General features: G+C 40.2%; 1 protein-coding gene across 3 annotated transcripts in view; it reads right to left on the bottom strand.

Annotated features, from left to right (window-relative positions):
- Tnks2 (tankyrase 2) overlaps positions 1–13937 on the bottom strand; it is a 69645-nt gene that overhangs the window by 36888 nt on the left and 18820 nt on the right. For 2 of the 3 annotated variants that reach the window (XM_036167659.1, XM_036167649.1), the window contains exons 4-11: positions 13836–13872; positions 12531–12606; positions 12103–12197; positions 9906–9972; positions 6915–7101; positions 5462–5583; positions 2239–2330; positions 2075–2153 (exon numbers count right to left, since the gene is read on the bottom strand). In XM_036167659.1, coding sequence (XP_036023552.1) covers positions 2075–2153; positions 2239–2330; positions 5462–5583; positions 6915–7101; positions 9906–9972; positions 12103–12197; positions 12531–12606; positions 13836–13872 — 755 coding nt within the window. The remainder of the gene's footprint in view (positions 1–2074; positions 2154–2238; positions 2331–5461; positions 5584–6914; positions 7102–9905; positions 9973–12102; positions 12198–12530; positions 12607–13835; positions 13873–13937) is intronic. The other variant, XM_036167639.1, reaches the window with a different exon arrangement.

Genomic DNA, 13937 nt, shown 5'->3' with positions numbered 1-13937 from the left:
GAGTAATATATATTAGGGTGACCAACTTTTGCTGGTTTGCCTGGGCCGTCTTCAGTTTTTGCACTATGACACAGGTGTTTAGAAACTACCAAGTCCTGGACAAAAGCAAGTAAGTGGTCTCTAGTCACAACTGTTTCACTAAGTTTCATAACTCAGATTCAGTGTGTGCCTGGATACTCTTCAAGTAGTGTGCCGTATGTAAGGAGAGAGCAATCCACAAGAAGGCACAGAGCAGAGACAAATGAGGATGCCAAGCAGTCAAGCAGAAACCAACTTTATTTTATTGAGTAATTTACAATAGGAAAAATCACGTTTATACATTATTAGGAACTTCCCGAAATCAGAGATTAGGACATTAAAGGTAACAGAAAAAGAAACTGAAAATATTAAGTAATTCCTTGAGAGGGGAGAAATCCAAGGAAGGAAAAGTAAGAAAACTGACCTGCAAACCTGTAAGGATAAGCTTTCAGGGCCACTCGGGGCCTGCTCTTTCTTCCCTTCACTCATAGCAGCTCCATGTCTGTACCACATACTAAATTTTCACTAAATTTTTTTTTGAGGAAGGTAAAAGTCTTTGGATTGAAAACTGGAAACTATCAACTGTCATTTCTGCTATGTATACTTTTTACCAAGCATTCTTTAAATTAATTTTTGAAATTGTGTGTGTGTGTGTGTGTGTGTGTGTGTGTGTGTAAAACCATGTGGAAGTCAGAGGACATCTTCTGGGACTCAGGTCTCACCTTCCCCCATGCTGGCTGGCTGGTGAACTGGCCAACTTCCCTGTCTCTCCCATCTATCAGAGCATTGAGATTACAGATGTGTGCCACCACACCTGGCTTTTCACATAGATTCCAGGAGATCCAATTCAGGTAGTTAAGCTTGAATGGCAAGCACTTTATACACCAAGCCATTTCTCTGAACTCATTACTAATTATATTTTAAAGTTACTGAGTAAGAAAATGATTTACAGTTTTGATGGAAGTAGTTATTCAAGGGGTAAAATGTTTTGCATGTAAATGTCAACTAAAGAATGTTAATTCATCAAAATGGTTACATATGTTGTTTTAAGTCAAATTATTTCTTTACTTCTTCTAAAGAAATTGTGGAAAGTACAAAGTCTGCACTGGTAAATAAGAGGAGTTATTTATATTACTAAAGGAATTTCAGATGCGGGTCAGAAAAGAAAACCAGAGTAGAACTGGTCTCCTGCTAAGACAAGAGGTGTTCTGTATACTGTTAAGAAAAAGTCAAGTGTAACGTTGATCAGTGAATTAAAAGGAATGAATAATAAAGGACATACAGGAATAACGTACATAAGAATAGATACATAAATTTCCTAATAAAAACAAAAAATAGATTTGGGAAGTTGTGCATATGAGGGTTGTGGTATGTGTATGTACACACATGTGTATGTGTGCAAGCTGGTCAAGAGTACAGCCTTGGGCGTGGTTCCTCACCCTCTATCTTGTTTGAGACAAGACTGGGGACTGTACATGCCAGGCTAGCTGGCCTACAGGCATTTAGACGCTCTTCCATCTGTGCCTCCCATTTAGCCGCAGGAGCACTATTTCCTGCTCCATGGATTCTGGGAATCTGAACTCAGGTCCTCACAATTTCGTGGCAAGTACTTTTTTTTTAAATTTAGAAAAGCCAAGACTGTACTAGAACCACTTGTTACAGCTGACATGCACTCACAAGCTCTGTGTTTCTGCTGTAAGGAGGACAGTGCCAGGCGGGAGTGGGGCCTGCAGGGACTGGCCGCCACCAGGCTGGGCTGTGGTCTTGCTGCAGCTCCCCCATGCCCCATTCCCTCCCAACCTAAGCTCATTCTTGGTCCTTCTGAACTACTTCCTCTCTGGGCCTGGCTCCCCTGAAGATGGCAGAGTTGGGGTTGGCTACTTGGTTGAGGGGTGTTGTGTGGCAAGTACTTTTACTCCCCAGCCTAGGGCTGTTTTGAACTGTAAACTAAAAGAAAAACCCTTTATGATAGCGTGACTAGTTTAAGGAGCTAGATATCACCTATCAGAGAGTGACTGACTAGATTACCAGCGGTTGGTTACCAGAGAGGATGTACCTTTGCTTCATGCTTCACCACGACTTCCACAACGTCATTGTGAGCTTTCTCAGAAGCCACGTGCAGAGGAGTCAAGAATCTTAAAGAGAAAAGGCCAGCCGCAATAAGTGCGTTTTCCACACAAAGAGATATTAATAACATCTACTGGTCAAAGGTACACTTACTCTTTAGTCTTTTCGTTGGTGTTTGCTCCTTTTCTTAGCAGCAGTTCACATATTTGCTTTCTTTTGGGATATGGAGATGCAGCAGCACAATGCTAAATAATTCAAATTGCAGCATTAATCAAGGACCATACAGAACCATTTTCACTTAAGTACACTTGTGTTTTCAGTCATGGATAATAAATAAATGCAATATAACTTCTTTGTTTTCTTTTTACCCAACTTTGCTCTTGAAAAACTCTCTATTGGAGAGAACGTGTAGTAATTATAGATTCTGACATAGCCAGAAAATCTCACAGGATCAAATACTTTGTCTTATTAAATGTTTTGGTTAAACCTTGTTCTCAATTTTTGAAAATGCCACTGCTGATAGGATGAATGTTATATTTGAAGGTTAGGACAGACTCAAAATTTAGTGTTTCTTCTTGCAGAGCTAACACAGCTTCAGAGATGGCATCCCAGCTCTCCACTGGGCTGTGTCCTCAGCCCAGAGTTTGGGCTGTTGCCTGAACAAAGCATACCCATCTGCTCTGTTCTCATTCTGCTGGTTTACCAGCACTGCCGGGCTAGCTGCTAGGTTGTGTATCTTCCTTAACTGGTCCACAGCAGAGTAAGGACTTGAACTTCCTGTTTGGCACAACCTGTACTGCTTGTGGCTGCAGCATTTCTGAGTATCAAGAAGGGAAAGAGAAAGGAGGTAGGGATTTGCCTTTTATAAACTTATTACCTCTGGTTATGGCACAATCTTTACATTCTCAATGTCTGGATAATGCTGTCTCACAGATACTCAATATCTGACTGAGAATTGACCAAATATATGTGAATATTTGTCAAAACCCAAATCCGAAAATTGTGAGCTAAAAATTTTGGCTAAAATTTTAGCAAAGTTGCTTTATATTTCTAAACATACAGCAATAATGAAATTTGTTGTTTTTTTTTTAAAGATATATTTACTTATTTTATGTATATGAATACTCTATCTGCATGTATGCCGTTAAGCTAAAAGAGGGCATCAGATCCCATTATAGATGGTTGTGAGCCATGATGTGGTTGCTGAGAATTGAACTCACGACCTCTGGAAGAGCAGCCAGTGCTCTTAACTGCTAAGCCATCTCCCCAGCCCCTGTTGTCCTGTTATTAATCATACATGGTCAGTTTCTCACAATTATGTTCCTGATTCATTTTTTGATATTGCTGCAGTCACCCAAATAATTCCTTTACCTTCAATAAAGTCAAATCTAACTGGTACACAGTTCTTTAGACACACTAAGAGTAATACCCTAGAACATTTATTCTGAACACAAAAAAAAAAGAGAGAGAGAGATAGTTTATTTCCAAGAAGTTTTTATTACACCCACCACAAATTAGAGTTCTACTCTTCTGTCCCTCCTAGGGAAGGGCCTGCAATCTCTAGAAACAGGAAGAAACTGCCCCTGCACAACTACCCCTGCACACTTAAGTCCTAGCATGTTTTAAAGTTAAAGACATTACAGTAGGACACTTAGAGGAAAACACACACAGTAGAACATTCTTTCAACTATGCTGTTTTGCTTTTATTACCTGAGAACACTAAGATCTGCTACTACACAGAAAAGCTCCAGAAATAAACATGCTTCTGAGAAGTGTGATGAAATCCTGTCCTTTGCTCTGGGATGTGAACCATATCTTTGTGCAGAGTATACAGGCTGCATATGCTGCCTACTCGTTAGTAACTTTGCAGCTGTCTGTTATCATTGAATCAAATGAAGTGTAACAGTGTTTGTGTTAAAGAAATGCTTATTTTACTTAACGGCTCTAAAGTGCAGGGGCAGTTTTGCTGGCAACTATGATATGCCAGAAAGAGGCTGTAAAGTGCTTATTTTTAACTGAAAAGCTTCAACTGATGAAGGACAGACAAGATACTGCATACCGCACTAAGAGCTACTGGTATGGTCGTTAATTTTACTGTGTGTAAAGTATAAATTAAACTCTCAGGTATGGTTATTTAAGAAAAAATGATATATTTAGGGTTCATCACTATCTGTAATTTTAGGCAGTGACTGGGGAGTTGGAAGATATCCTCCTTAGATAATGAGATTTTTCATACTAGAAAAATTTCCATGACCGTTAGTCTTTCTAAGCTTCTCCATACTAGTTTAATGCTGCTATGGTTTTAATTTTCTGTTTGGCTTTTTTTCCCCCCCAAGACAGGGTTTCCCTGTATAGCTTTGCACCTTTCCTGGAACTCACTTGGTACCCCAGGCTGGCCTCGAACTCAGAGATCTGCCTGCCTCTGCCTCCCGAGTGCTGGGACTAAAGGTGTGCGCTACCACCACCCCGCTTGGCATTTTTTATTAGTAGTCTAGAGCTTTAGTTTCTTTTAACTTGGATTTTAAAAAGTTAAATGTTGGGGGCTGGAGTTAAATGGTGGGCTCAGCAGTTAAGAGCACTACTGGATGCCTATCCAGAGGAGCTGGGTTCAGTTCCCAGCACCCACATGGCAACTCAATTGTCTTGTAACTCCAAGATCTGACATCCTCACACACACATGCAGGCAAAAACATCAATGCAAATAAAATAAATAAACTAAAAAAAAAAAAAAAAAAAAGTTAAGTGGCAAGTTTCACAGTTTATATTAAGGCATAAAGGAAGAAAATACATTATCTACCAGACAGTCTACTTTACTCATTTCCTTCTACCTGAAGAACACGATGAAGCTTATATAACAGTTTCCTGTTGTCTTTTGGAATTTCTACTTTTTAAGGCAGTCACCTCTCTCGCTCCATGCTCTGCTCCACTTGCTTTTTGAGATAGTCTTGCTCGTGCGACTCAGGCTGGCCTTAAACTTGTGGTCCCACCTTAGCCTTCTGGATCCTGCCCAGTTTGTAAATGGAAGTAACTCTAAGATACCACATTCAAACCTGGAAAACCACAAATGACTTGTTCTGTGGGTTGTCTATTTGTCTATTTAGATTTCTTTTTCCTTTATATATACATGGGTAACTGGATTTAGTTCAGCATGGTAGCAAATGCCTATTTCAACATTTGAGAGGCCGAGGTAGGACTACCATGAACACAAGGCAAATCTGGGCTCTAAAACAAGACACTAGACTCACAAAACCAAACAACAACAAAAACATCAACCAGCCAATCAACAAACAGATTATTTAAAAAAACGATGCCACTAAAATCAGACATTATTAGTTTTTGGCTATTTTATTTTAAAAGCTTAAGTCTGAAACATTACCAATGCTGTTTCGTGTGTTTGAGGATGTTTGAAATTCACCATTTCCAGAGAAAGATGTTTTTTGATTCTTGTAACATCAGCTTCCCGTGCAGCCTGCAGCAATGAGTGGCCTTTGAATTCATCTAAACAAAGAAGCATTTGCATTCACATGAAAATTATCATAGTAATGAGGCTTGCCTCGCACAATACTAGTATTTTCAAAATAATATCCAAAATAGCCAGATTAAGGCTCTATAGATAAGACTAATAACAACAATTAACAGACACAATGGCATTCTAGTTCTCAATAGTCATGGCACAATTCATTCCCCAGAATATACATAAATTTAGGCCAAGGCAAATCCATGGTCTGTTGATATTCTCTGACTGGATTAGAGATATCTACACTATTACAATCTATTCCGACTGCAAAGTGTTCTGAGAACTTAAAAAGGGGTGACCATCACCCCTATGCTAGTATTACAGTATAAGATAGTCTTGCTCAGGCCTATCAGGTAACTGTAGGTCAAACATCTCATCAATAACTCCTCAGGATGAACAAAATTAAAATATTTCTTCAAAGCTTCTCTTTTACTTATTAGATTTGTGAAACCACTCATTATCATTTTACTGTTCTGGAATAATTCAAGTTTAGGTCACGCTGTTCACTTGTATGTAGGAATACTGTATCTGAATTAAGTGCTTATTTCTTACTGTATTTTCTTTAGTTACACAGAAAACCATAGAATTTGGTCCAGGTAGTAAAGAATATTATATGTCACAATCCAGGGACTATATTTACAAGACAATAACAACTTTTTGTAAAATTAACTAGCAAGTCCCAAAGACATGAGTAAAATTCAAAGGCTATAATTATTTTTTTTTGAGACAGGATTTTTCTGTGCAATTTTGGTGCCTGTCCTTGAACTCACTCTAGCCCAGGCTGGCCTTGAACTCACAGAGATCCGCCTAGCTCTGCCTCCCAAGTGCTGGGATTAAAGGCTCAAAGGCTATAATTTATAGTTCTTAAATTTAAAAACTAGGGGTTGGGGATTTAGCTCAGTAGTAGAGCGCTTGCCTAGCAAGCGAAAGGCCCTGGGTTCGGTCCTCAGCACTGGAAAAAAAAAATTTAAAAATTAACCCAAATATATTTCTACCCAGTATTTAAATTATTAACTATGCAAACAGGAACAGACATCCATCCTTAAAGAAAATATTTTACTATTTAAACATTCCCAAAAGGAAGAAAGAAAAAAAAAAAGCTCACTCATTGAGGTCATGTATCTTAGCTAAGTGTCACATGTTTTTTTTTTTCCTCTTCAAGACAGAGAGTCTCACTATGTAGCCCTGGGTGGCTTGGACCTCACTACATGCTCACCAGGCTGAACTAAAAAGATCCACCTACATCTGCTTCTTAAGTGCTGGGATTAAAGGCATGTGTTACCACATCCTTGAACATCATTTTTATACTCACATGACAATCTTTCCTTCAACTGTGGTGTGGGAGCCAAGTCTATAGCACTTTTATTGTGACAGTTCAGCAAGGTTGGATCTGCCCCATAACTCAGGAGAAGAGAGCACACTTCAACCCTATTCTTAGAAGCTGCCTCGTGAAGAGGAGTAAATTGCCACAAGTCCATTGCATTTACACAGGCACCATGCTGGGGAAGAAAAGGTGTATAGTTAATGTTCAATTCTTAAGAGAATTTAGATTAACCCTGTGTAGTTTAACAACATGCAAGTTGGGAAAAACGTCTTCTGCAAGAACCTCCCTTTCCTTTTGCAGGTATAATTAACATAGAGGAAAATGGAGCTCTTAATGAGTGTAGCTTAGTGAATTTTGACAGATACACATCTATTCCACCACACAAGAAACAAGACTCATATCTTTTTTGTTGTTGTTGTTTTGAGACAAGGTTTCTCTGTATAATAGCTCTAGCTGTCCTGGAACTTCCTTCATAAAGCAGGCTGGCCTCCAGCACACAGAGATCCACCTGCCTCTGCCTCCCAACTGCTGGGATTAAGACGTGCGCCGCTGCCACCACCAAGTGTTTGCTAGCTTCTTGAATTGACAGTTTTTGCCCCCTTCTTTTAGTACCATATTTGTGTGTTTCTTGATTTCATTAAAAAAACAAATCACAGTAGACTGTCCGGGTTTAGCACTTTCACATATTAATGTTCCTAAGACTCAGGCTGTATCACTAGTTTGGATTCTTTTTTTTTTTAAACTTTATTACATTGTGATTTGCTTAGCCTGTTACTGGACAACTGGACTGTTTCTAGGAGAGGGAATAGAAGAGTAAGGCAGCGGGAGCAGGAGAAGTCGGAAATAAAAAGATTCCTAAATGTGGTTTGACTCTGACACTGTACTTCCATTATCACAGAATGAAGGTAGCCTTTCAAATAGCCAATGTCACACAATATACTTGGGCAACTTCAAAACTTGGGCAGGGATACACTTTTTTAAAAATTTTGATTATGTGTATCTGCACGTGTCTGTGTGTGGGTATGTGCACCAGTGCAAGGCCTCTGGGGGCCAGAAGAGGTAGTTAGATCTCCTGGAACTGGAGTTAACAGGCCATTAGAGGTGCACAGTGACTGCTGGGATCCAAACTCTGGTCGGTCCTCTTCAAGATTGTGTATGCTCTTAACCCCAACCACCTCTCTAGTCTCCAAACTCTAGAATTTTTAAAACATCACATCTCATGCACTATTTTTGTAAACTTAGGTCTTCTTGTTGAATCTTATTAAATTTGATAACACTGGCTTCAACCAAAGCTGTTCACATTTATTCTTACAAGCTTCCTGTCAACCTGCCTACTTTTATATATCCTTTCTAATTCCTTTTTTGTTTGGTTTTTGTTTTTCAAGACAGGATTTCTCTGTGTAGCCCTGGCTGTCCTACAGAGATCCATCTGCCTCTTCCTCCTGAGTACTGGAAAAGGGATGAGCCACTACCATCCAGTCTTTCTAATTGTTTTAATGGTCAAAACTTTATTGTGAATAATTCACAAATAAAAATATTACTCAGTAAGATGAGCCAGACCCAAAGCCATATCGTCTCAATGAATGGGCATAGCTAGTACACTCTTATTCCGAATCTATGGAGCTTTACACTGTGTTTACTTTCACTTCCAATTATATTTTTATGCACTTAACTGGCCCCCTTCTACACACATAAAGAAAAATAAAGAAGAGTTAAAAACAGAAAAACAATTAGCTTTATATTCTCTAATTCTGTATCAAGACAACATTAAAACCCGAATCACAAAGTTTCAGACAGAACTTTCAGGCAGTCCACTAGAGTTTGTGACATTCCCTCAAGCGAAGAACAGCAGTTAGCTCTTGGAGAGCTGTTTAGTTATGCATCTGACAGAATTTCTCCTCCTCAGGTCAGGCCACTTGCTTTCTTGAACTTAGAGGATATGAAGATGAAAGTTGAGAAAATGCCTTGCTGTCTTTTAAAAATATCTATCTATCTATCTATCTATCTATCTATCTATCTATCTATCCATCCATCCATCCATCCATCCATCCATCCATCCATCCATCCATCCATCCATCCATCCATCCATCCATCCGTGACACTTTGATACTGGGTCTCACTATGTATTCCTGGCTGGCTTAGAACTCACTATGCAGACCAGGCTGGCCTCAATAAGATCTACCTGCCTCTGCCCCCAGAGTGCTGAGATTAAAGTGCCAAACTTGTTATTCTTTAATTTTTTTTTTTTTTTTTTTTTTACAAAGTACACTGTCAGCCCAGTGGTGGTGGCACATGCTTTTACGTCAAACCCAAACAGTACATTATTGTCAAATTAAATTATGGTGTGCACACACATGCATGTGCCACAGTACACATGCAGAGGTCAGAAGATAACTTGAAGGAGTTTGTTTCTCTTACCATGTGGACCCCAGGGATTAAACTGAGGTCACCAGGCTAGGCAGCAGGGGCTTTATCCACTAAGACATCTTGCTTGTGCCAACCCTTGCTACTTTTATGTTTGCTAGTGCCATACCTCATTATTTAATTCAAGGGTGTGACTTGGCACCCTCTGTTCCTAGGTAGAGTGAGTGTTCTGGTCATAGATGCAGTTGCTGCATGAGTGAGTGTTCTGGTCATAGATGCAGTTGCTGCATGAACGTCTTCTGTCAGCCTGACTCTTCAGCGAGGGCTGTCAACCTGGTGCGTGCCTAGGGCCTCTGCATGTATCTTCAGTCTCATTCTGGTAGGCCCCTGCTCCCTCGCTCCAGTGACACTTCGGTACGACCTCCTTACTTTATACTGGACATTGCATGCTACCTCAAAATTCTGAAGGCATTCAAATGCCAGTTTATCAATAATCTGCATGCTATGATTATTCCTGCTTTCTGCCAAGCACCCAGAATAAAGAATAAGCCAGAAACATTATGCATTTCAAATCGTTTTATGTAATTATAGAAAATAAGGCACAGAAGAACTAACCTTGACCAGAAGTTCAGTTACTTCATAATGACCGTAAGAACAGGCATTGTGTAATGGCACCAGATCACTACAACAAGATGAGGAAAAAAAGCCTATCATTACAACAGATTCCCTAAGTCTAGGGCAATCTTCAAATTGTAATTCCTGAGTCTCTTTCAAATCCATATTCCTTTTTTTCCCCACCACGATTACTGATTGTAGTTTGGGCTTACATAATGTTACAAACTATATTTCTGAAACAACTGCTAAACCAATTTATCCTCTAAGCATTAGCCAGGTTTTTATAAAGGCATTATAGGCATTCTTGTTTTAATATCATTATTCATCCTTGCTTTGAAGAGATGGTTCTAATTTTTTAATATTTCCTTAGACGAGGTCTCACTATGCAGCTTTGGCTGGCCTGGAACTCACTCTGTAGACCAGGCTGGTCCTGAACTCACAGACATCCACCTGCCTCTGTGTTCCCAGTGTTAGGATTAAAGTTGGGCATCTGGTTCTAAGTTAGCATGATACACACAAGGTTCTGAGCTTCTCTCTGGCCTTGCAATTCCCTGTGTGTGTGTCTGCACATGTACTGTTCCCAAGTACAGCTTTCCTTCCTTCTGTGGCTCTGGCTCACATTTACATAGCTTTTTCAGATTTATTCTGAATACTAGCTAGGTCTTCTTTGAAACATCTTTTGAACTTCTCTAAGATAAATGCTGTGTAGTTCTCAGTCCTTTATAATGCAATGGAAGAACTTCTGGCTTCTACCTTTAAGCTTCTCCCTCTCCTTGGGATCGGCATTATTACTCGTACAAGCACTGCCAGAGCAGCTTCTGGCGGTACACAGCCCTTTTCTTGCCGAACACCAACTGTACTGCCACTCACTAATACTGCCGCTTGAATTTCCAGTCTCACAAAACCAAGAGCTCTAAAAGTCAGCACCATGTTTTCTGCCAAGTCAATTTCCCCCCTGCACTTCAGTATGTGTGCTGTGGGCCTAACATGTTTCAGGATCTAAGTTTCTCTACTCCTCTCTCTTGCCTGACATCCAGATCTTCACTATCTCTGTATTACACTGCAGTATGTCTCTGCCTTCCTTTTCATTTCCCCTCAATCACTGCAAGAGATCTTAGCTGTATAGAAGCTCCACAGTGCTCACTCTTAGCTACTGCTCTTCTAGTCTCCTCCTTCCCCAATTAATCCAAAATGTATTATCCCATAATGCACCTCTCAAGTTCCTTTGAGGATAAAACAGTTCTTCCTTTCAGATCATAAAATGCTTAAGACTACAGAACAAAGTTGAATTTCTTATGCTAATAACATCAAATCTTCTAAAACTTGTTTTTTTAACCAGTTTCTCCAATTCTGATATTTTGTCCCATGTGTTATCATCATCTGCTTTATCCAAGTTTTTGTGTGTGTGTGTGTGTGTGTTACTGGTGAACAAACGCAGGCCTTTGTGCATGCTAAAACAAAAGTCCTACCACTGAGCTACATTTACCTTCTTTCACCAGGGGTGGGGGTGGGGTGGTATGAATATCTGACTAAACTGCCCCAGGCTGGCCTCACCTCTGCTTTCTATTTGTTTTTGAGTCTAGATTCCATATAGCCCAGAACTGCTTTGCATTTAAAGATGCCCTTGAACTCCTGAGTCTTCTGACTATACCTTTCCAAGTTATAGGATTATAGACATGTGGTATCACACCCTGCCCTTATGATATGGGTGGAGCATACATCTTCTCAAAGATTTTCTAATAACTTTATCCATCAATCTCTACTTACCACTCAAATTTATGAGGCATCTTTCACAAGCTACAAATTATAATTTATGAGTGGTAGACTCGCTTTATAATCTCTATGGTGCTCAGAACAAGCTGAATCTTTTTCTTTTTCTTTTTTTGGTTTTTCGAGACAGGGTTTCTTTGTGCAGCTTTGCGCCTTTCCTGGAACTCACTTGGTAGCCCAGGCTGGCCTTGAACTCACAGAGATCCGCCTGGCTCTGCCTCCCAGAGTGCTGGGATTAAAGGCATTCACCACCACCACCACCACCACCACCACCACCACCACCGCCGCCGCCCGGCTCAACCTGAATCTTATAAAAAGCTCAATAAACACAAACGATTTGCTTAAACAGCCCCAGGAAAGTGCTTTCGTTAAGGAGATAGTGTGTTACCAGGACTTGAACAAGACCTCACTTTTGTTCAAAGCTTACCCTTTATCTTTAGCATGTACATCAGCCCCATGCTGCAGTAACAGTTGTACAACCTTCACTCTGTTGTATCCTGCTGCCAAATGCAATGGAGTTGACTGAAACAGCAACCAAATAAACTAATGAAATTCACATAATGGCTGCACAAAATGTCTGAAAACATAAAAACCCAAACATAAAACAAAACAAAATCTAACTATGACTTCATTGCTAATAAACAATCATTTTGGTTCTATAAAATTCACATACATAGAAAGCATAGCATAAAAGTTTAAAGTTCACTATTGCATACAGAGACAAATATTCATTATGAAGTTTAAGAATCTCAATTTCTATTTAAAAAGAAACACCAGAACTCTCTCTAAATGTTTTAATTTATAACAAATATACATTCCTATCACTAGATGAAAAAAAGATCAAAAAGCAAGTACCTTTCTGCCATCACTTGCATGGCAGTTGACGTTCAATGGTGTGAGCAAAGCCATCATTTTCTCCTCATTGCCACTCCTAGAAATACACCAAAAAATCAGTAGCTTATACTATGTATTGAGACCATTAAAACAAAGTCCTCTCTCTCTCTCTCTCTTTTGGTTTTTCGAGACAGGGTTTCTCTGTGTAGTTTTGCACCTTTCTTGGAACTCACTTGGTAGCCCAGGCTGGCCTCCTGAGTGCTGGGATTAAAGGTGTGCACCACCACTGCCTGGCCAAAGTCTTCTCTTAAAGGATGCTTATGGCATTAAAAAGACAATGTTTTAAAAAGAAAAGGTCTGTTACATTCTGTAGCACAGACCGTCTGTCCTAGAACTCTCTATGTAGCTCGAGCTATCCTGAACTCATAGCAGGCTTACTGACTCTGCTGCCCATGGATGGAGATTACAAGTGTGGGCCATCAAGTGTGGGCCACCAACACATTTCAGGAGTGGAGATGAACAACCAGAGAGTCACAGTGAAATCTGTTTTCTTTTTAAATATTTTTATTCTTTCTAAGTGTGTGTGTGTGTGTGTGTGTGTGTGTGTGTGTGTGTGTGTGTACACATACATGCTAATGTGTGCTGCCCACAGAGGTCAGAGGCACCAGATGCTCCTGGAGCTGAAGTTAACGGTAGTTTTAAGCCCTCTGATGTAGGTACCAGGATCTGAATTTGGGTCCTTTCCAAGAACATCATGTGCTCCTAACCACTGAGTCATCTCTACATCCCCTCATAGAGATCTACCTGCCTTTGCCTCTGGAATGCTGGGATTAAAGGTGTCCACCACTATATCTAGCGAAAACTTGCTTTTTAAAGATTTATTTTTAGCTGAGCAGTGGTGGCACACACCTTTGACCCCAGCACTCAGGAGGCAGAGGCAGGTGGATCTCTATCAGTTCGAGGCCAGCTTGGTCTACAAAGCAAGTTCCAGGACAGGCTCCAAAGCTACATAGAGAAACTCTTGTCTGGAGCCCAAAGAGGTCTGGAGTGGGTATAGGAACCTCTGGAACTAGAGTACAGATGGTTGTGAGCTGTCTTGTGGTGCTGGGAACCAAACCTGGGTCCTCTGCAAGAATATCAAGTGGCCCTAATCACTGAGCTCTCTCTCTCTCTCTCTTTCCCCCCAGAGCTGAGGACCAAACCCAGGGCCTTGCACTTGCTAGGCAAGCGCTCTACCACTGAGCTAAACCCCCAACCCCCTGAGCCATCTTTCTATCCCCTCACTGTGAAGTATTCATGGCACATATACATAATAGTAGTACACACCTGGCACTTTCCAAGAGTTCATCTTTCTTATAGTCACCTGTGTAAGGGAAAAAAAGATCAGAAATTTTCAAAAAAAGCAAAAACAAAAACCCTCAGTGATAG

This window comes from Onychomys torridus, chromosome 1 (genome assembly GCF_903995425.1).
Source record: "Onychomys torridus chromosome 1, mOncTor1.1, whole genome shotgun sequence".
Lineage (NCBI taxonomy): Eukaryota > Metazoa > Chordata > Mammalia > Rodentia > Cricetidae > Onychomys > Onychomys torridus.
This window is presented reverse-complemented; position numbering and strand designations above follow the sequence as displayed.